The 21,099-nt window shown below is 36.0% G+C and overlaps 1 protein-coding gene across 2 annotated transcripts in view; it reads left to right on the top strand.

Annotated features, from left to right (window-relative positions):
- LOC143248719 (pikachurin-like) overlaps positions 1 to 21,099 on the top strand; it is a 141,620-nt gene that overhangs the window by 71,566 nt on the left and 48,955 nt on the right. The window contains exon 2 of one of the 2 annotated variants that reach the window (XM_076497377.1): positions 2,847 to 2,963. The exons of the other annotated variant lie outside the window; for it this stretch is intronic. Within the exon in view, the coding sequence (XP_076353492.1) occupies positions 2,847 to 2,963 (117 nt within the window). The remainder of the gene's footprint in view (positions 1 to 2,846; positions 2,964 to 21,099) is intronic. 2 annotated transcript variants of the gene reach the window in all.

Consider the following 21,099-nt stretch of genomic DNA (forward strand, 5'->3'; position numbering starts at 1 on the left):
TGACTTTTAATCACGCTGCTCGTGGTATTGTTTCTGTGACTTTTAATCACGCTGCTCGTGTGTATTGTTTCTGTGACTTTTAATCACGCTGCTTGTGAGTATTGTTTCTGTGATCTTTAAGAACGCTGCTTGTGAGTATTGTTTCTGTGATCTTTAAGAACGCTGCTTGTGAGTATTGTTTCTGTGACTTTTAATCACGCTGCTTGTGAGTATTGTTTCTGTGATCTTTAAGAACGCTGCTTGTGTGTATTGTTTCTGTGATCTTTAAGAACGCTGCTTGTGTGTATTGTTTCTGTGACTTTTAATCACGCTGCTTGTGTGTATTGTTGCTGTGATCTTTAAGAACGCTGCTTGTGAGTATTGTTTCTGTGATCTTTAAGAACGCTGCTTGTGAGTATTGTTTCTGTGATCTTTAAGAACGCTGCTTGTGTGTATTGTTTCTGTGATCTTTAAGAACGCTGCTTGTGAGTATTGTTTCTGTGATCTTTAAGAACGCTGCTTGTGTAATATTCTGAATGTCGTGATGCTAATGATGTGTTATTAAGTCTAGTAAATAGACGAAAAACAATGTTTTAAAAACATCTTCAAATTTCATTAATATTCTGTTTGTATCACTAAGAGGTTCGAAGTTCTGTGTTTTATTGACTTGAAAGAAGAAACATTAGTTTTTTGTAAGGAAAAGAAAGCAAATCACATAACGTTATGTGTTATCTCTAGACTATGGTACTATATTTTTGAATGTGATACACGAGATGTTATAAGAGAATCGTTTCCTAATGTTTTATATGCCGACGTTACACCAAATAGAAAACTAATTTAGAGTTGGCTTTAACACCAGTGACCTTTCGTTATTTATGTACTGTATAGGTTAGTTCTCGGAAGACCTTTGTATATTTCTTTTATATATATATAAATGTTTCTATCAAAAAAGCATCTTCAGTGTATGTCTATAATATCTTATCATAATGTGTGTGTGTGCGTGTACATATAATATCCTACTCAAATAACCCTGCGCGACTTAAAAGAATAACAGAGAGAGACAAAAAATGCCAACTTTAATCATCGAGTTTTCCTCAAGTTTTAAATGATTATTCTTACAGGAAAATCGAACTATTGAAGTCTGTAATTATTGTATATTGTGAACATTTTACTCCCTTTTTCATTGGACAGCAGCCGTGTGTGTGTATATATATATATATATAGATAATGCTCATGCTAATTGGCTGACTTCAATGTACAGTTTACTTTTCTCAGTTTTTGTTTATTGAGGCATAGAACCGGTAAAGACCGTTAACGTCAGTGTAAAACAACAAAGACAAAACACGAATCATGTTTCCTTTTAACATGTCCTGATACATTATTTCTGTTCGCTTGCTAAGTGTTTATGTGTTTTAAGAAAGAAAACAAAATTAACAAGTGTGATGAACTTTGGGTTCTAGTCAGTGGTACAGGGTACTAATTACCTTCCGTAACAGTGAGTTTTGTCTGTTTGAAGCTGACTTGAGTTGCTGCTTTATTAACATGCGTAACAAAACGGTGTAATGATAAATACATTGCCGTAATGAAAGAAGTCGAGTGTGTTTTATTTCTGTGTTTCTGAGCCGTACCTCATAACGTAATTCTAACACTCGCACGATCAAATCGAATTACAAAAACAGACGTTGTAACATATTGCTCAACTAAAAATGGATGATTTTAATTCTTACCGCTGTTTCTGATCTGATTGGTTGTACAAGGTGACTTGTTAATGACAGTACTGAATGTAAATTCGTATGTATTTGCAAAGTCTATAGAAGAAATGGTTACCTAAAGTTCCGGGTTGTTTTAATACATAGTGATTTAACAAACTAACCTTTCTTGATTGGAATTACTAAAGCATTTCCATTTTTGTACAGGTTTATTATTTGGTAGTTAGGTAACCTATGGAAACATTTGGTAGTTAGATAACTTATGGAAACATTTGGTAGTTATGTAACCTATGTAAACATTAGGTAGTTAGGTAACCTATGGTAACATTTGGTAGTTAGGTAACCTATGGAAACATTTGGTAGTTAGGTAACCTATGGTAACATTTGGTAGTTAGGTATTCTATGGTAACATTTAGTTGTTAGATAACCTATGGAAACATTTGGTAGTTAGGTAAGCTATGGTAACATTTGGTAGTTAGGTAACCTATGAAACATTCTGAATGTTAGCGCTATAATACTTCAAATTTGCCATTGAACACCTGTGGATTTTGTGTTTTGTATGTGTTTGGAAATGCTGCTTCGAACACGCATCGAAAGCTTACCTGAATGTTCCACCAGGGGTGTCGTCCAAATCTTTTTTTTTTTAAATTAAAAACTATGGTGTTTTGTTTTCAAGTACACAACCCCATAATTGGCTGTCTGTGATATGTTCACCAAGAGTGTCAAAACCTGATGTTTAGATATATAGCTATACGCAATAGACTCAGTCTCAGTTGGATATTTTGATACTAGTTTTATTAGATAACCACCATTAAAGTTATATTTGGGATATTCTTCGTTCCCTATCTTCTTTTATGATATTAATATAAATTGTATATGTTTCTCATAGCAAAGCCACATCAGGCTATCTGCTATGTCCACCGAGGGGAATCGAACCCCTGATTTTAGCGTTGTAAGTCCGAAGACTTACCACTGCCTCAACTGGGGAAAATGTTTTAAGTTATTGTATAATTAGTTATAATAAGTAACCGTTGGTTATCTGGCTAGCCTTGATGCACCAAACAGCGATTATTAAGTCATTCGTAGATCTAAGAATTTCTATGATGCTAGTTTTATTTTGTGCCACTAGGGAATACTAATCGATATTTTCTTGTGCAGGTGAATGCGCTGACGGTAACCCTTGTCACCACAACTGCTATGACCTTCACGATGGAACCTTTGAATGCTCTTGTAACGAAGGGTATACTCTCGCTAACAACGGCTATAGTTGTTTAGGTAAGATTTTGTAGTAACTCCGTTGAATTATAAATAGTGACGATCCAATTATTCATTCATAATTACAACTAAGCCTAAAAGTACATTAAATATATTGGATCAGTCGTTCGACCTGATATCAACGGTGTTGGTTTGCTTTTGTAAACTAAACCTTTCGGCAATAAAAATGATCTATAAGAAAGTATTATAATTGAGTGATGAATTTTACTGTCGTTTCTTAACATCTAATAAACAGGTTTAGAGAAGCCACAACACTCACTTAATATGTTTATATCACTATCATTTTGCGCTGGAGGATGGCTAGATATGGGATTGTGAAATAAGTTATTATTAGTTGATATTCATAGATATTAAAGGTGTACTAAGTTTAACACACCTAGCAAAAGCCTGACCACAACGTTTTTTTGCTGTCAGACGAAGGGCGTTTTTTCAGTGGAGACGTTTATCTGTTACAATGATTTTGTTTTATTAAAAATGCATATTTTATTACTTTAAATACTCAAATATGGCGAAAAATATATTAAAATGGCTAAATAAATTTAATGAGTTAATATATGTAAATTGACATTTTAGTAACACATAACTGAGCCAATATATTTAATTTGACACTTTACATCATCACATTACCCAAACTAAAGGACAATAAATAAATAAATAACTGTATTCACAGATTGTGACTATTAGGCCTAAAAGAAGTTTTTTATTTTAGATTATACAGTATTTCGTTTACAACTAACTACATTTAAGCCTAGAGGACGTTTGAATAACTGTACTTACAATTTATGAAGCGTAGCCGTAAAAAAAAAAAAAAAATTAGTTTTAGTTCCTTTGGTCTTTCCGAGGAAATGTACTTAACAAACCGTAATGTATCAAAGAATGTTTACGGATATGTTTGGTTCAGAAACTAATGCGCGTTTATGTGAAGACAATGAAAATAAATAACTGATTCCTTATCTGTTCTTGTTGTTTTTTTATTTAGTCATACATGACCTTACTTGTAAATCGGAAAGCTGCGCAATAAGCATTTATATTGTGCCGTTTAAAAGGATGGTTTTACTTATTTTGGATTTCGCGCAAAGCGAAACTAGCGCTTATCTGCGCGCACTAGCCATTCTTAATTTAGCAGTGTAAAATTAGATGGAAGGTAGCTAGTCATGAACACCTACCGCCAACTCTTGGGATACTCTTTTTACCAACGAAAAGTGAGATTGACCGTAACATTATAACGTCCCCACGATTGAAAGGGCGAGCATATTTGGTATAACGGGGATTCGAACTCGAGACCCTCAGATTACAGGTAGAACGTCCTGACCACTTGGCTATGCCGGGGCCCAAAACGATGGAACCCCGAATTTTAGCATTGTAATCTTACAAGCTTACCACTGTACTTAGTTATTTGAATTTCATAAATAACTTAAAATCAGTTTAGCACGTAAAAAAGGTTCCATTTTACTATAAAGGATATTGACGACTAGTTTGATTATAAGTAAATTCTACACTATCACCACCTGTAAGTTAAAGTGCATGTGTCAAGACGTTTGACGGAGTTAAAGCCAAAATGTAATTAAAACGTTTTACCATTGTTCTATCAAATAATACGGCGTCAAAACTCAGTTAATAAACCAAACTTTAATATTATATACGTTATTCATTTTGTAAGAAAATATTTTAAAAAATATTCAGTCTCCAGCAATATGAATATTGATATCTATTCTGCAGATATTTCCTCTTCTCTAATGTATATACCACCCCTCTGAGAAGTACAGAATTTAATGTAAATTACTTATTATGGTATAGATACTACTCAGGCAAGCCGTAATTTTTATAGTCTTCAGTGGTATTTATATACGGACCCAAAGACACTAGAAAAATCAGACTTACTTGCCACGCTAATCGTTCATAGATTGCCAATAATTCTCTCAGATGGGAATCGTATCGACGAGTTTGAAGTCATTATTAATAGCTCTTAATAATTATTAATCGCAGAAACATTATGATATTTATAGAACACTGTTTTGTATGTTATTATTCCGTTTTCTGTGGTGCATTTTTTAAAGTCGTAAAAATTATTTCGTATACGAGTGCCATTAGTGTGTGTAAAGTAGGCTTATGTTTTATGGACAGTCAACAGCCAAATAGTAAATAAATAAAAAGACCAAGGTGAGTATACTGTATTTCTTATTTTTCGTGTGCATTCTTTATCCGTTATTATCAAAGCGGCTAAGATGTAGAAATTAGAAAGTTAAATAATTATTATTTACGAGGTATGTTCGGGAGGAACTTTTGCTTTACGTAATTTAATATATTAACCTGAACTACACGTTCACCAAGCAATAAACAGATATATACTGCTACTAGATAGAGAATTGTAGTTCCCTGTTACAAGTTGTAATTATTTTAGAAGGATAATTTTGATTAATTTCTTATCTTTTATTGTGATTACGACGTCGGTAAAATTGACCAACCTCGTATATAATTAGGACAAATAAAATAACAGGTGAAAATGTTTTCGTGTATTTAGTTGGTTTTGGAGATTAAACAAAGAGATTAATTTAAAATTTTGATTATTTTATATATAAAAGGCTCATAATGTTTACTGAAAGCTTGCGAAATCTCGTGAGATACATAAAACATAGTTATAGTATCGATCGCAGAACTTCAAGAATAGCTTGTTTAATCACACCAACAGTACATCAATATGGCTTCGTCAGGCATCTAAGGAAAGAGATTGGTATTATAAGTCAGGTTACATTACGAACTAAGCGTTCTATTTCGAGTCGTCGTTTTTATATAACTATAATCTAGTTGTAACATCTCAAATACTTTAGTCAGCAATATAAGGTTTAAAGGAAGAAGAAACGTTTGATTCTATGTTTATTAAGGTATTTCTAAGGAGCTGCTTTATTAAGTTACATAAAGTGTTCTATTTCGGTTGTAGATCTTTACCTATAAAGAAATGTCGTTAAACTTGGGATTCACTCTATAGTTGCTTCACCAGAAAAAAACAAACTATTATTAGTTACGATGGACACAGAATTTTCTGATGCAAGAATTTCTTGAGAGAAAAAACTGAAGGTTTATATTTGTTGAATTCCACACAGAGCTTTTAGAAAAACTATTTGGGGTAGCCACCTTAAATTGTGACGTTTTACACTAGAAAAGACAGTTAGTCAACAGTATCCACCGTCAACGTTTGGAATACACAAGCCAGTGTAATATATTTTTATACTATTATTTTCCGTATTTTTATATCGACTGTGTTGTAATTGTGTTTTTTTTAATTTGAATAAAAATGACTGTCACTCTTATACCCACGACCAAAATTGTGTACAATACAAATCCACAATTCACCATACTTATTGGGCCACGCTAGGTCGAGCTTCAGATAGTTACTGTAATTTTGCTACCTAGTTTTATTTGTTTGCTCCTGATTCTATTTAAAAATACATGAAAATAAATTAACCTTTCATACAACGACGTTGAACGTATTTCGTCTATTTGATTCGGGATCAGGTGTTCTTTAAATTTTGAATTTCCCAAGTGGAGAAGTGAACTTACCTCTTGACACCTGTCGACATTACTACGAGTTTGATGTTGTTCTAAATTTCCCAGATGAGATTTCTTTTTCGTTTTTCTGAGAGCAGACACTCCTGTCTTTTCGACTTCTTGGATCAATGATACTAAGTACTTTATCCTTGGTTTCATTCGTTCCTCCAATCCGGTTCATGACAACCAGAGTTCCACGGATTAGAAGTTTCTATTGGAACAAGGAAAAACAACTATTTCTTTCCTCTAAGGAGTTTTATCTGAAAAGAAAGGGAAGCACATTATTGTCTTGGATAAAGTTTGAAAATATTTCTCTTATTTCTTTTCTCCTCACTGGACTGGGTTTGTACAAAAGAAGGAATATCGAGAAGAAGTGGAAGACGCTGTTAAGGGAAAAAAAGGAATATCGAGAAGAAGTGGAAGACGCTGTTAAGGGAAAAAAGGAATATCGAGAAGAAGTGGAAGACGCTGTTAAGGGAAAAAAAGAATATCGAGAAGAAGTGGAAGACGCTGTTAAGGGAAAAATGGAATATCGAGAAGAAGTGGAAGACGCTGTTAAGGGAAAAAAGAATATCGAGAAGAAGTGGAAGACGCTGTTAAGGAAAAAAAAAAAGAATATCGAGAAGAAGTGGAAGACGCTGTTAAGGAAAAAAAAGGAATATCGAGAAGAAGCGGAAGACGCTGGTGAGGGAAAGATGGAATATCGAGAAGAAGCAGAGACGCTGTTAAGGGAAAGATGGAATATCGAGAAGAAGTGAAGACGCTGTTAAGGGAAAGATGGAATATCGAGAAGAAGTGGAAGACGCTGTTAAGGGAAAGATGGAATATCGAGAAGAAGTGGAAGACGCTGTTAAGACGAATGGAATATCGAGAACGCTAGTGAGGAAAAGATGGAAAAAAAGCAGAGACGCTGTTAAGGAAAAGATGGAATATCGAGAAAGTGGAAGACGCTGTTAAGGAAAGACGCCGAGTTAAGGGAAAGATGGAATATCGAGAAGAAGTGGAAGACGCTGTTAAGGGAAAGATGGAATATCGAGAAGAAGTGGAAGACGCTGTTAAGGGAAAAAAGGAATATCGAGAAGAAGTGGAAGACGCTGTTAAGGGAAAAAAAGGAATATCGAGAATAAGCGGATGACGCTGGTGAGGGAAAGATGGAATATCGAGAAGAAGTGGAAGACGCTGTTAAAGGAAAAAAGGAATATCGAGAAGAAGTGGAAGACGCTGTTAAGGGAAAAAAAGAATATCGAGAAGAATATCGAAAGTGGAAGACGCTGTTAAGGAAAAAAAGAATATCGAGAAGAAGTGGAAGACGCCGTTAAGGAAAAAAGACATATCGAGAATAAGCGGGAATATCGAGGTGAGGAAAAGAAAAGATGGAATATCGAGAAGAAGCAGAAGACGCTGTTAAGGGAAAGATGGAATATCGAGAAGAAGTGGAAGACGCTGTTAAGGGAAAAAAGGAATATCGAGAAGAAGTGGAAGACGCTGTTAAGGGAAAGATGGAATATCGAGAAGAAGCGGAAGACGCTGGTGAGGGAAAGATGGAATATCGAAAAGAAGTGGAAGACGCTGTTAAGGAAAAAAGGAATATCGAGAAAAAAAAAAAGGAAAAAAAATATCGAGAAGAAGTGGAAGACGCTGTTAAGGGGAAAAAAAGGAATATCGAGAAGAAGTGGAAGACGCTTTTAAGGGGAAAAAAGGAATATCGAGAAGAAGTGGAAGACGCTTTTAAGGGGAAAAAAAGGAATATCGAGAAGAAGTGGAAGAGTGAGGAAAGATGTTAAGGGGAAGACGCTGGTGAGGGAAAGATGGAATATCGAGAAGAAGTGGAAGACGCTGTTAAGGGAAAGATGGAATATCGAGAAGAAGTGGAAGACGCTAGTGAGGGAAAGATGGAATATCGAGAAGAAGTGGAAGACGCTGGTGAGGGAAAGATGGAATATCGAGAAGAAGTGGAAGACGCTGGTAAGGGAAACGATGGCAAAGAATAGTGAAAGTTTGTTGAATTATTTGCTGCCACAAATCTGTTAAGAAGAAAATAGTGGTAACATTGTTGTATCGGTTCGGATACTATTCCAGTATTACATTTATTGCATAGTGCTAGGTAATTAACGTTTTCTGTGGGTTGTTGTTATGCTTACTGTGGTTTTTAATTATCAAACATTTTATGTAGTTATAAGTTTTTGTTAGTGTATAGTTATTCATTCTTAAATCATTCCTGGTGTACTGTAGGTGTTGATTTCCAACGCGAAGTCATCGAAGAACAGACTCATTTCATCCTGCATATGAATATCTCCACATACCACATTCTATAAAATAAGTGTCTTCATATTTATTTTCATAATCGCATTTGATTCTCTTTTCAAATATCTGAAGTATAGGTAAAAAAGAACAAAAAATAGAACAAAGATGTAATACAGCAATTAATCAAAAACATTGTCAATAGCTCTGGAAAATAGCATTTAAAGTTTGGGCTTGCGATTGTAGTTTACTGTTTCTTATTTCACGTACTTGTATAGAAAGTGATATTAATTAAGGTGTGGAGTGAACTTTCCCTAGCATAACTAGAAGGATTTTGTGCCGTGTATGTAGGTGTATCAATTAACCCAGGGGCTCGCTTCGCTCCACTTAGTCCAGCCCAAACTAATAAATGATTCACTTCAGAGATATACAAGATTAATACGTTTAGTATTCGGGGTTCCGTCTTATGACTCATTTGTCAGGTACACAAAATTAACACTTAAAGGCCTATCTGATACACGGTTGTAGCTCGTGGAGGGCCTACCTGTGAACATATGGGTAAATAACTGGAACCCCCACCCTATACGTACACACAGACAGACACACGCAGTAATAGTACACGAAGCAATCGGAAACATGGTTTCTATTTTATTGTTTAATTCATTCTTTTAATTGCATAACCACCATGGCCTGGTGGTTAGGGGGCGTACGACTCGCACTTTGCGGGGGTCGCAGGTTCGAATCCCCATCACCGAACATTCTCGTCCTTTCAGTCGTGGGACGTAGTGACGTAACGTTTAATACTACTAAACAGGAAGTATTAGTTCCTCGACTAAAATAATAGTCCTAGAGTTGGTAGTGGATAGTGCTGACCACTGTCTTCCCTCTAAGTCTATCGTTGCTAAATTGGGGATGGGTCGTGCAGATAGCCCTCGTGTAGTTTAGTGCGAAATTCAAACCAACAGAACCAACGTAGCGCTCCCTCCAACCTCGAGGCGTTTATAACACAAACAATTTTAGGCTTAGCGGCGCGGCACAATTCGAGTTAGTATATCGTATAGCATTGCGCTTGTCACAAACAATAATTTTCGATTTCCCGATAGGACAACGTTATGTCTATATACTTTTAACACTAAAATTCTCGGTTCGATTTCTCGTGATGGATACAGCAGATGGTTTTGTTCTAAAACAAAACAAACTTGTCCATTGCTGTGTTGATTGGGAATACTTGTGTTTCTAACTACAATAGAGTTAAAATAATTTTTTCACATTTATTTATTTTTGAACAAGTTTTATTACTACCATTGTAAAGACTCGGAAACAGGAGAAAAAAACCTATAGTTCATGTTTTGTCAATACTCAGTATTTATTATAAACCTGTTTTGTTTGGTTGGAATTAAGAACAAAGCTGCACAGTGGGCTGTCTGTGCTCTGCTTACCACGGATATAGCAACTCGGTTTCTAGCGGTGCGAGTCTGCTATGCCACTAGGGGCCTTTTATAAATCTACTAATTATCTTATCATCCGATAATTCGATTATCAAACCACGTCGAAAACAAGTTATGAAACAGAATTTCAATAGGTTTTTACTTCTGTGGTCCTTTACGATTCGTCTTAACCAGACTTTGTGTTTGACTCATTCGCAAGAGAGAGATACTTGTATACTGACTGGAGTCGTTCATTTGTATCGATTATCAATCTAGAGAAAGAGAGATAGGACAGAATAAGGGGAATACAGATAAGCGTTACAAGCCTCTTTATTACAGTGTGTATAGGCATTCAATATATTGAGTTTGTATGTGTCTGAAAGTTATCTTTAAGCCTAAGCTGATATAAATCTGCAAGTGAAGAAGCACTACTTTGCGTCAAGAACTTTTCGTTTACTATGTTTTCAAGTTATATAGCCTGGCTTTTGGTGTGTGTATTGCGATTTTGAACATACAGATACACAAATGTATATATTTTTATTTGTATAACCAAGTACGTACGATCTTAACTGTAGTAATTTTTAAGAAATTTACCCAATGACAATGACTAGAGTAGAAACCGGTTGGATGTTTTTGATATATAAAGAAAAATGACTGTTTTAGACAATGAGAATTGTTTTAGTTTTTGTTGCGAGTCGTGTAAATACGGTTTGATATCTCCGTAAATTATAACTTCTCGAAATTATTTTATTTTTTCTCTCTGTAGATTGTGTTTAATGAAAGGGAGTATTAAATTTATATAACGTATTTTCTTTAATTAAAAAAGTGTTGAAAACAGAATTTGTTATTTTATGTTAGGCCTTACCAGCAACAGAATAAATGGGGGGAGGGAGGGTGAAGGCGGTAAAAAATTATTATTTATTCGTTAGAATAACGTATCTTTATTTTCTTAATGTTCTGTTGGGTGATTGGGAAACAACAAAATTCAACCCAGAACAACTTTATCAGTTGTCGTTACCACTGGCGAAATGTATTGCTGAAAGCCGAGGTTTTGTGAAAAAACAAATTGATTTTTTTTTTTAGGTAAACCCCTTTTGAATGTGACTATAACATGACTAATATGTCACATAAAAGGTCTTATCAGCAACTTTGGAACTACTGCTGACGTGGTCTTTTTTTTTTTTTTTTTTCTTGTCATCTCTTCATTTTCGGTGTTATTGGTCCATCGGGATGTGATGGTTGGAAACAGATTGAAGTGAGAAATTCGATTAAGATCATCTTTGTTTTCGAACAGTTGAAGTACGATTTCCATTTACCAGAATTTTCTGCGTCACTTATATACAGGCCCGATAAAGATATCTTAGAATGATCAGATCGTGTGACTACAAAAGTCGATTTAAATTCATGTTGGAACGATATGTATCAGAGCTGCATTTGAACAATGTTTTGACTTTAGTAGGTAGTTTGATGCTACCAAAATTTATCATTTTGAAGAAGGATCTTTTCTGGTGCAAACTGTTTGTACACTGGGATAATGAAGATGTGCTCTGATTGTGGATTTATAATCTTCAAGACAGGAATATCCCTTAAACTTAAAGACAATGAGAAAACAAGGGAATATGGATCAACTTGGACGACTATCAGGACCATCCAGAAAGAGACCGACAACAAGTCGTATCCAACTGCAATAAGCAAAGTTCAGTGTTTTGTAACAGGTGAAAGCACATGAACACAAACATCAACGGTAAAAGCCGTTTGTGTCCTAGACAACATAAGTATGATCGCAGTCTAGACGGGTGACACAGATCACGTGTACCTAAGTTTCTTATATGACATATTTGTTCGAAGGACGTTTAACTAAGAACAGCACGTATACTATTCCATAGGAAGACAATACTAGTCAACTCACGGTCTGCTATCGACTTCAGTGCGTTAACTGTTGTAAATGGCGCTGGAAAACTGTCTTCCTCATTCATTTAGATGGATTATGGAAACCAGCAGGGAGGGTGGATGTGCTTTGAACATTAAAGCCTTACAACGAAGACGTTTGAAATTGAAACTACACTGTAAGCCTACTGTCAAGATGAGCAGTTTCAAATAAAACATGCCTGAACGTGGGTGGTGACAGGAACTTTAATATATAACTTACTCACCTTCTGAACTATGTATTGTAATTAAAGAGAGTAAATAGGGTTAGCTATTTTGAATTAGGATGAAATATTATGTAATTGGAAACCCCATACAGAACTTTAATGGAGTAGGCTGCATTGTTAGAAATAACTGTGGGTTTGGTTGTAGTAAAGAAAGCTTGCTTCAAGAGTGCCATGTTGAATGCGACTAAGCATAGAAGAGGCAGTGTTCTGAAAAAATAAAAAACCTTCATGTACACATAGTAAACCCATAAATTCAATAGTGGGGGCACACAGCCCTTACCGAAAAAATGTTTCTCTAAAGGGCTCGTTGGTGGAGTAAGTTTAATATTCCTTTGTTACCCATAATATTTTTGTTTACTTTCTCTTTATTTCATGTTGAGGCTGGTCATAACTCATTGATTAGTATGCCCGGACTGTTAATCCCTTCATTCCTGGTTCACGTCCCCTTTCGGCAAAAACTTGCTGTGCTCTTTTGGGCTTTCGGTGAGCTATAAAAGTGACTGTTAAATCACACTATTCAGTTAGATAAGAGTAGTACAAGCGTTAGCAATCGGTGATGTTAACTAGGTCCCTTCTATCAAATCTTGGAGACTAAACAAGTTTGCCTGCTATTTGACCTTTCTTATTTTTATTGTGTGTGTGTGTGTGTGCATGATTTACAACGTGGAACCACTACACGTTTTTTGACAGACGTGTGTGTTTTCTTTCACCTGATTTCTTACCCCAAGTCGTACTTTTTTCTTTCATCCACCTGTGTTAGAAATATTGTATTTTTAACCCTTATTCCTTGTCTCTGTGTATCTGTAACAGTATTTTTCTTTCTCCACCTATTTTATTCAAACCGTTTTCTTGCTTCCACCCATCCCAGAAGTTTATTACAGGTAGATGTGAACTGTTTAGAATTCTACATATAAAGATTCTCTCTGCTGGTTGCAGTTTTTAGAAATATTAGTACTTTAGGCGGTGGAAGAATAAGTATAAGATCTTATAGTGTAAATGTTAAGGGCCCTTGTATGGCCAGGTGGTTAAGGCACTCGACTCGTAATCCTAGAGTTCGCGGGTTTAAATTCCCGTCACACCGAACATGCTTGTCCTTTCAGCCGTGAGGTAGTTATAATGTGACAATCAATCCCATTATTCGCTGGTAAAAAGAGTAGCTCAAGAATTGGCGGTGGGTGGTGATGACTAGTTGCCTTCCCTCTGGTGCTACACTGCTGAATTAGGGACGACTGGTACAGATAACCCTCGTGTGGCTTTGCGCGAAATTCAAAAACAAACAAACCTTTTAGACTTATCGCTTGAGCATTAGGGACAAATGTGAACAGATAGTCCTCAGTGTAGTTTTGCGCGAGAATTTTAAAACAAATAGTTATCTTCCATTCAGTCTTCTATCTTGCTTTTCCGACGTTTGTGTTATATATAAATAAAAAAATTGTCGTTCTTGCTATACGACTCGAAACCAACTAAAATAAATGTTTTCCACGAAGTAACAAGTCAGTAATTCGTTACTGCTATCAATGAGCACCTACACTCTGCCCGTGTTGATTTCAACGAACATTACATTTTAGATATTTTGTTTTATCGAACACGCAGTTCCAGGGCTTTGGTCGTTTTTAAAAACACACGGTGCCAGAATCAGTTTCAACATACACTGGGCTTCAGAGATTTGTGTTTGTGCAAAATTCCAGAGTATTGGTTGTGGTAAACGTTTTGTTGCAGCGCGTTATTCTCGATAAGCACTTTGGTCCAGAGCACTAGTCTCGATAAGCACTTTGGTCCAGAATATCGGTCTAAAAGTGGATGAATTTTCAGAGACGTTTTAGGATTCTTACTTTGAGATTTTAGGATTATCTTGATTTTACAAAGGGTTTTGAAAAGAAATGAGATTTTTGTTATTAAATTTAGGTTATTGTAGAATCCTGATGTTACTATTAAGCTAATGTTTACATAGTCATTGGTATCCATGCGTACTGTCATCTACTGACTACATTTGGCGGAGCAATTGTGGCACAATGTCCTGTAAGTAGCGAAAGATTTAAACGTGTGACACCACAAAAATACTGTCATAACTGATGCACTGAGTGACTCCTGGAACAATTTTGCAGGGAGGGCACTGATTGGTTTGGTTTCTTTTGAATTTCGCGCAAAGCTGCACGAGGGCTATCTGTGCTAACAGTCCCTAATTTAGCAGTATAAGACTATAGGGAAGGCAGCTAGTCATCACCACCCACCGCCAACTCTTGGGCTACTCTTTTACCAACGAATAGAATAGTGGGATTGATCGTACATTATAACGCCCCCACGGCTGAAATGGCGAGCATGTTTGGTGCGATCGGGATTCGAATCCGCGACCCTCGGTTTACGAGTCGAACGCCACCGAATAAAATCAAAACCTGCTGCATAATCAGCACCCCTAATACATACAATTGTGCATACTATTAATTATTACAAAGTTTGTATACTAATGACAAGTCACTTGGATTTAATGTGACAGTTCCTTTTTGCTCTCCATGGAAATTAGTATAATCCAACAATAAGAGAATTATTAAAATAGTGTATCGTTGTCTTGTACTATTCTTCTTTTCTCTAAATCTTGTATAATATGAAGCACAGTTACAACAGAAAGTGTTCGTACTCCTGCGTCCCGAGTGGTTTTTTGCTCATAACTTAAAAAGTATCACGATCAGGCTAATAGAAGTATAATATATCATAAATATTATACGAATACACATCTACATAAATTGTATTTAGTTTGGCAAGTAAACTACATTATACTATTCCAGAACAAGACATTGGGTTCATAATTATTGGAATTTATCCAGCAAAAGATGTACTTCCGGCAATTTAGCGCCGTCTCCGTCATTATCTGCTTGGTCATCATGGCGAACGGGAAACAACTCTCCAGTGATTTAAAATACCGAATTATTGTAAAATACAAGTGTCGTGTGTCTCTTTCCGGTATTGCTACACAACTTAATGTGCCGAAATCTACTGTTCAAAGCATAATTGCCAAGTTTAAGCTAACAGGATCAACTGCTAACCTCCCTCGTTCCGGACGCCCCACCAAAATTCCAGAGATAACCAAGAGGAAGGTTTTCAGAGAAGTTAGTAGGAACCATCGTTTAACACGTAATGACATACAGAAACTGGTAAGGGAAACTGGGGTTGAAGTAAGCACCTTTACAGTTACGAACATGTTACGCTCTTCTGGGTTCAAAGCATGCTGTCCTCGTAGAACTCCATATTTAAAGCCTGTTCATTTAGAAGCACGATTGAGGTATGCAAGAAAGCATGTAGATAAACCCTTTACCTATTGGAAGAGTATTCTTTTGTCAGACGAGACTAAAATTGAGCTTTTCGGCCACAATGATGTTCGTAAGAACATTTTCCGTATATTTTACGTAAGAAGGGGGAACAAAATTTTCCAAAGAACACCGTCCCTACAGTTTAAACACGGAGGTGGCTCGATCATGCTATGGGGTTCCTTCAGCTCTTCTGGTGTAGGCAGTTTTCACCGCGTCAACGGAATCATGAAAAAAGAAGAGTACGTTGATATATTAGGCACTTATATCAAGAATGATGCTCGGAACTTAAGCGGCCTTAAGCACACATCGAAATATGTGCAATCCTGGTTGCAGAGGAACCATATAAGCGTTCTGGAGTGGCCATCGCAGTCACCCGATGTCAACCCAATTGAAAACGTTTGGCATGAGTTGAAGACCAGAGTTCATCAGTGTCATCCGAAAAACTTGCCAGAGTTGGAAGCCTTCTGTAAAGAAGAATGGAAGAAAATACCAGTCGAGTACTGTCAAATGATCATGGAGGGCTCTGAGAAGAGATAGCGACAAGTAATTCACCTGAAAGGCTACACAATTGACCATTAAAGTAGACGCACGAACACTTTCTGCCCCTCCTGTGTTTGGTTATTTGTTTATAAACACTTTATTTGTCGTTCAATTTGCATAAAATTTTATGTAGATGCGTGTTAGAATAATATTTATAATATACTTTAATTTCATTGTCGTAATCGTGATACTTTCTAAGTTATGAGGAAAAAATTACTCACGACGCAGGGGTACGAACACTTTCTGTCGTAACTGTATATTTGTTATGGTTTTACTTAACTCTTGTTCAATAAATCGCCGCATGGCGTGTCTCGTTCCTGTTGGTTGTTGTTTTACAGTTTATATTTTGTCTTTTCGAATTTCTGCTTTTTTTTCGTGTTTATTAAAAAATGTAGGTAAAGAGCTCTGGAGACCAGGATACATAAGTAGTTTATAATACATCTCTTTGTTTTGGTATGCAAGCAAGCAGAATATTTATACATAACAAAAAGGACTTATTTTATTTTGTTATTCTTCAAGAACTGGAAAGTTCGATCTTTCAAACGAGTCCTCACGTAATAGGCCTTTCAGTCAATAAAGACTAATTATTAATTAATATCTCCAGCTAAGTACTGGTTCAAGTGTGAAAAAACAGCGAAGATCGATATAACATTCGATTTTTTGGGTGGAGTATGGCTGTAGACTAGAGAAGGAAAGTTGGCTTGTATATAAGAGGTAAGCATGTCACGTTGGTTAAAAGCACACTCAACTTTATGAGTAGGCAAACGATTAATAACCGCTGTGCACTTTGTGATCGTTTTTTATTTTTCACGTCAATCCTGATTAAATTTACATCAGCAGTCTTCGGGCCTTTTTAGGGTTGGAAATGTTTGAAAAATAGAAGCACAAAGAGCAGGACAGAAAAATTGGTAACTAACCTCTATCTTCCATGATATCTAAATTTTGGCAGAAAGAACTGGATAGAAATCGTCTAGTAATTAAACTTTTTTTTTTTTTTTATCTGAGATTTGGCAAAAGGAGTGGGATAGAAAAAATCTGGTAATTAAAACTTCTTTTCTCGTGATATCTTAGCTTGAGCAGAAAGATCTATACAGAATTTTGGTACTTAACATGTCTCATCCCGGATATCATAGTTGTAATATAAATGGCTGGACAGGATGAATCTACTATAAGTAACTTCACCAGGATTAGATTTTTAGCAGATGGAACAAGACAGATAGTCTGGTAAACTAACATCACTCCATGATTTCAGAGTTTCAGCAGCTTTCAAGGGATTGAGTTAATTAATAATCCCAACACATCACACAAAAATCACATCATGCCGTACATTAAATGTATTTGTAACATACACATACGATCAGGTGTCACGTGTTAGCGAAGTTAGTGAAGTCTCTGCATTTAGCAATTTAAAATTACATTAGAAAATTAAATTATACTTTCAGCCAATTTTGAACGTTCTGATTAATGTTTTTGGTGTTCTAAGTTGTTTGTTTGTTTGTTTGTTTTTACTTTTTCAGACACTTCAGGGTTATATTAATAACAGGCCCCAGAACCATCCTTTCGGTTAAAGGTTTGACCAAAGTTTCGCGGTGAATCGGCTCTACGTGTACGGACTTACAACGCTACAAATCGATGTTCGATACTCCCCGCGGTGAATACGGCAGATAACTTATTGTGGTTTTGAAGCACATTTACCAATACTTGTCTTGGTCAGTTTGCTTCCTCTAACACAAAACACTCATCTGTACCGAATATAGTTCTGAATCAAATAGTAAAACATATATTTAACGGTAGGATCAAACTTTTATGTTTTTTGCCCATTCACTCCAACCTTCCAACGTCTTAGTAAATCAGTCAGGGTTTTAACCAACCAGCAACGCTCTTCTCGTGGTTGAATGAAAGACAGCTTGAGAGAACAGGTACGAACCAGATTAGCTCGCAGGAAGAACACCATCCGTCGATCATTGTATTCCTAAAAAAATAGTATTTTTATCTCTGTGTCTAGTGTTCTGTAAAGAGGTCCTAAGTGTACAAAAAAACCTGACAAATTTAGGTTTGCTCTGCCTCGAAATCTGTAGGTGGAGTAAACGTGATGTAACGTATCTAATACATATTCTAGTGTACTGTCCAGTAAACACCAAGTGGCGTCGAACATGTGTATGTGGGGGGTGGGATATGTCATTTGGGGATGTGTAGATTAAATTTTACACACCTAATTTTTATGTGATAATGAGACATACATGTCTACTATTACTGTATTTGCCATCCTTCCTCCACGTATTGAGTCACCTGCCTGTTAAGCCAATCACAGTAAAGAACATACCGAAGTATATGATTAAATCGCTCATTATGAAGTAAGGAGGATATTACATTAATAACTAGTGGGATTATTTGTGAATTTTATGTTTTGTGTATGTATGTGATTTGCTTGTTATGACACACCTTATAATTAACAAAGTCGTTCACCCCAAAGAAGTTGTGTACATATGTGGTTGAGAGAAACGCCTAACAAAGACGAGGTATATGATAACAGAAAGGGTTAGAAGATTCTCTTAGTATGTGCAGAGACATGGAAGTGGCACCATTTAAGTTAGGAGGTAAATCAGCACTGCTATGACTGGATGAACACGACTGAACTGTAAGCCAAAGTTAAGAGAGTTCCAATGATATTACTATAAGCTATGGTTTGAAAACTGTATCACGTACGTTAATAACTTTTGGAAAAACATTTTAAGCTTGGTGGTTAGGGCGATTGACTCGCAATTTGCGAGTTCGAATCTCCGTCACACCGAGCATGCTTGCCCTTTTAGCCGTGTGGTGTTATAAGTGACTGCTACTCCAGCTATTCGTTGGTAAAAGAGCAGCTCAAGAGTTAGCGGTGGGTAGTGATGACTAGATGCCTTTACTCTAGTCTTACACTGCTAAATTAGGGACGGCTAGCACAGATAGCTCTCGTATAGCTTTACGTAAAATTTAAAACAAACGAATGGTGATTTCAGGAGGAAGAGGTTATTTAACCCTGATCCTCCCACAGCTACTTTGTTAAACCCAGGATTTGTATCTTCAATTTTAATAACTTATAGCTGTTAGTTTTAGTTATAATTATTACAGTTAACCGAGTGATGACTACCTTTCAATCTTTCGAGGTCAGGGACCGGCATGGCCAAGCGTGTTAAGGCGTTCGACTCATAATCCGAGGGTCGCGAGTTCGAATCCCGGTCGCACCAAACATGCTCGCCCTTTCAGCCGTGGGGGCGTCATAATGTGACGGTCAATTTCACTATTCTATTTGTTGGTAAAAGGGTAGCCCAAGAGTTGGCGGCGGGTGGTGATGACTAGCTGCCTTCCCTCTAGTTTCACACTGTTAAATTAGGGACGGCTAGCGCAGATAGCCTCGAGTAGCTTTGCGCGAAATTCAAAACAAACAAACTTCTTGTGGAATCAAAACTTAACGTGAACGAAGTTTGGTTGGCACAAAAACTCGTACACGTGAATATTTATTTGAACTAAATGCAGCCAGTTTGACATCTTCAGCTTGTATTGTAATAAAAAGAACAACATATTTAATTATTTTTAATGGTTAATGTAGCCTACAGCCAGTAGGGGACAAAAACGGGTCAAAATTAAAACAGAGGATCATAGACCTCAATGTTTAGGAGTGAAGGAAAAATTTGAAGTCGGAGTGGAATGGTAGGGGAAAAAATGATTATCCATCTTACGGTATCATCTGGTAGAGTGAGCTCCAATCACGTGCTACCTCTTTTTTTTTTTTTTTTTAAAGACATTTTAAGATTGTGTTGAAGTAAGACGTGTTAATAGAAGAAAAAACAAACAAAATACATACAGGTCCAGAAAGAGTTATAAATGTTCATAAATTCAAATATTACGTGTTTAAACTTGTGATCAAAATAAGTAGAAATGTTCAATAAACAGATAATAAAGATAAAACATACTTCTAAAAATAAAACTGCGAATGAAAATTTTGAGTATTTTGGGACCAAAAAATTACAAAGCTTGTCTATATTTTACTAGTATTGAGTGTGAACTTACTTAACCTTGTTATGTGTTTATCTTCAAGTTTTTAATTCAAGAACATGCTGTTTTGCCCGTTTCTGAACTTGTAAGTTTCATGTTATTTTTCTTCTTGTTTCTGAAAATATTATTGTTTCATTTATTATCGATTACTTTGCCAGAACCAATGTCAGTTTTACTGAATAAATAGATCAGTTAATACTAAATATACAGATATGAGAAAAATTGTTAGGATTAGATAATATTCTTTCATTCTTTCCACGTTATGGGACTAATTCTTATATACCATTACAGAATGTAACTTTCAACACTATGGTAATGCTTCACTGATTCCTGTTGACAACTGAATGAGTCAGGGTGAAAATACTTATAATTCTTTATAATTCCCATATACCTGTACCAGGGGTACCTTATAAGGGTTCTGCTTGTGTGAACATAATGATGAAATTTAGAGTAAGAAATAACTGTCATGGTACCCCATGCACGTCTTAACCATATAGAAAGAAACCAGCAAAGAACTAGCATATTGTACAGGTATATGCTTGAAGCAATCAATATAATAACAGTCCACAAATAAACTTAATATATCGTGTTAAACTATTTTTATGAAGTTTTATTGTTGTGCCGCAGTTCAAAAAGCGTTGAGAACTTGTCAGCAGAAGAGAGAGTTCTCATTCAAAGTTTTACGTGATGTTTGTTGGACTCTCCGACAAATTACTCCAGACTTGAAATGCTCCCCAAACACTACCAACCACACCCTAGATCATGAGATCAAGATAGGTAACATGGGAAAGAAAGAGGCAGAATATCTAAACTCAATGATACCGATGTTAAATATCTTTGTTTATGCACTCTTCAGGACAGAGGGAGGACTGCTACTGATCTCAAGCAT

Source organism: Tachypleus tridentatus, chromosome 4 (genome assembly GCF_004210375.1).
Source record: "Tachypleus tridentatus isolate NWPU-2018 chromosome 4, ASM421037v1, whole genome shotgun sequence".
Lineage (NCBI taxonomy): Eukaryota > Metazoa > Arthropoda > Merostomata > Xiphosura > Limulidae > Tachypleus > Tachypleus tridentatus.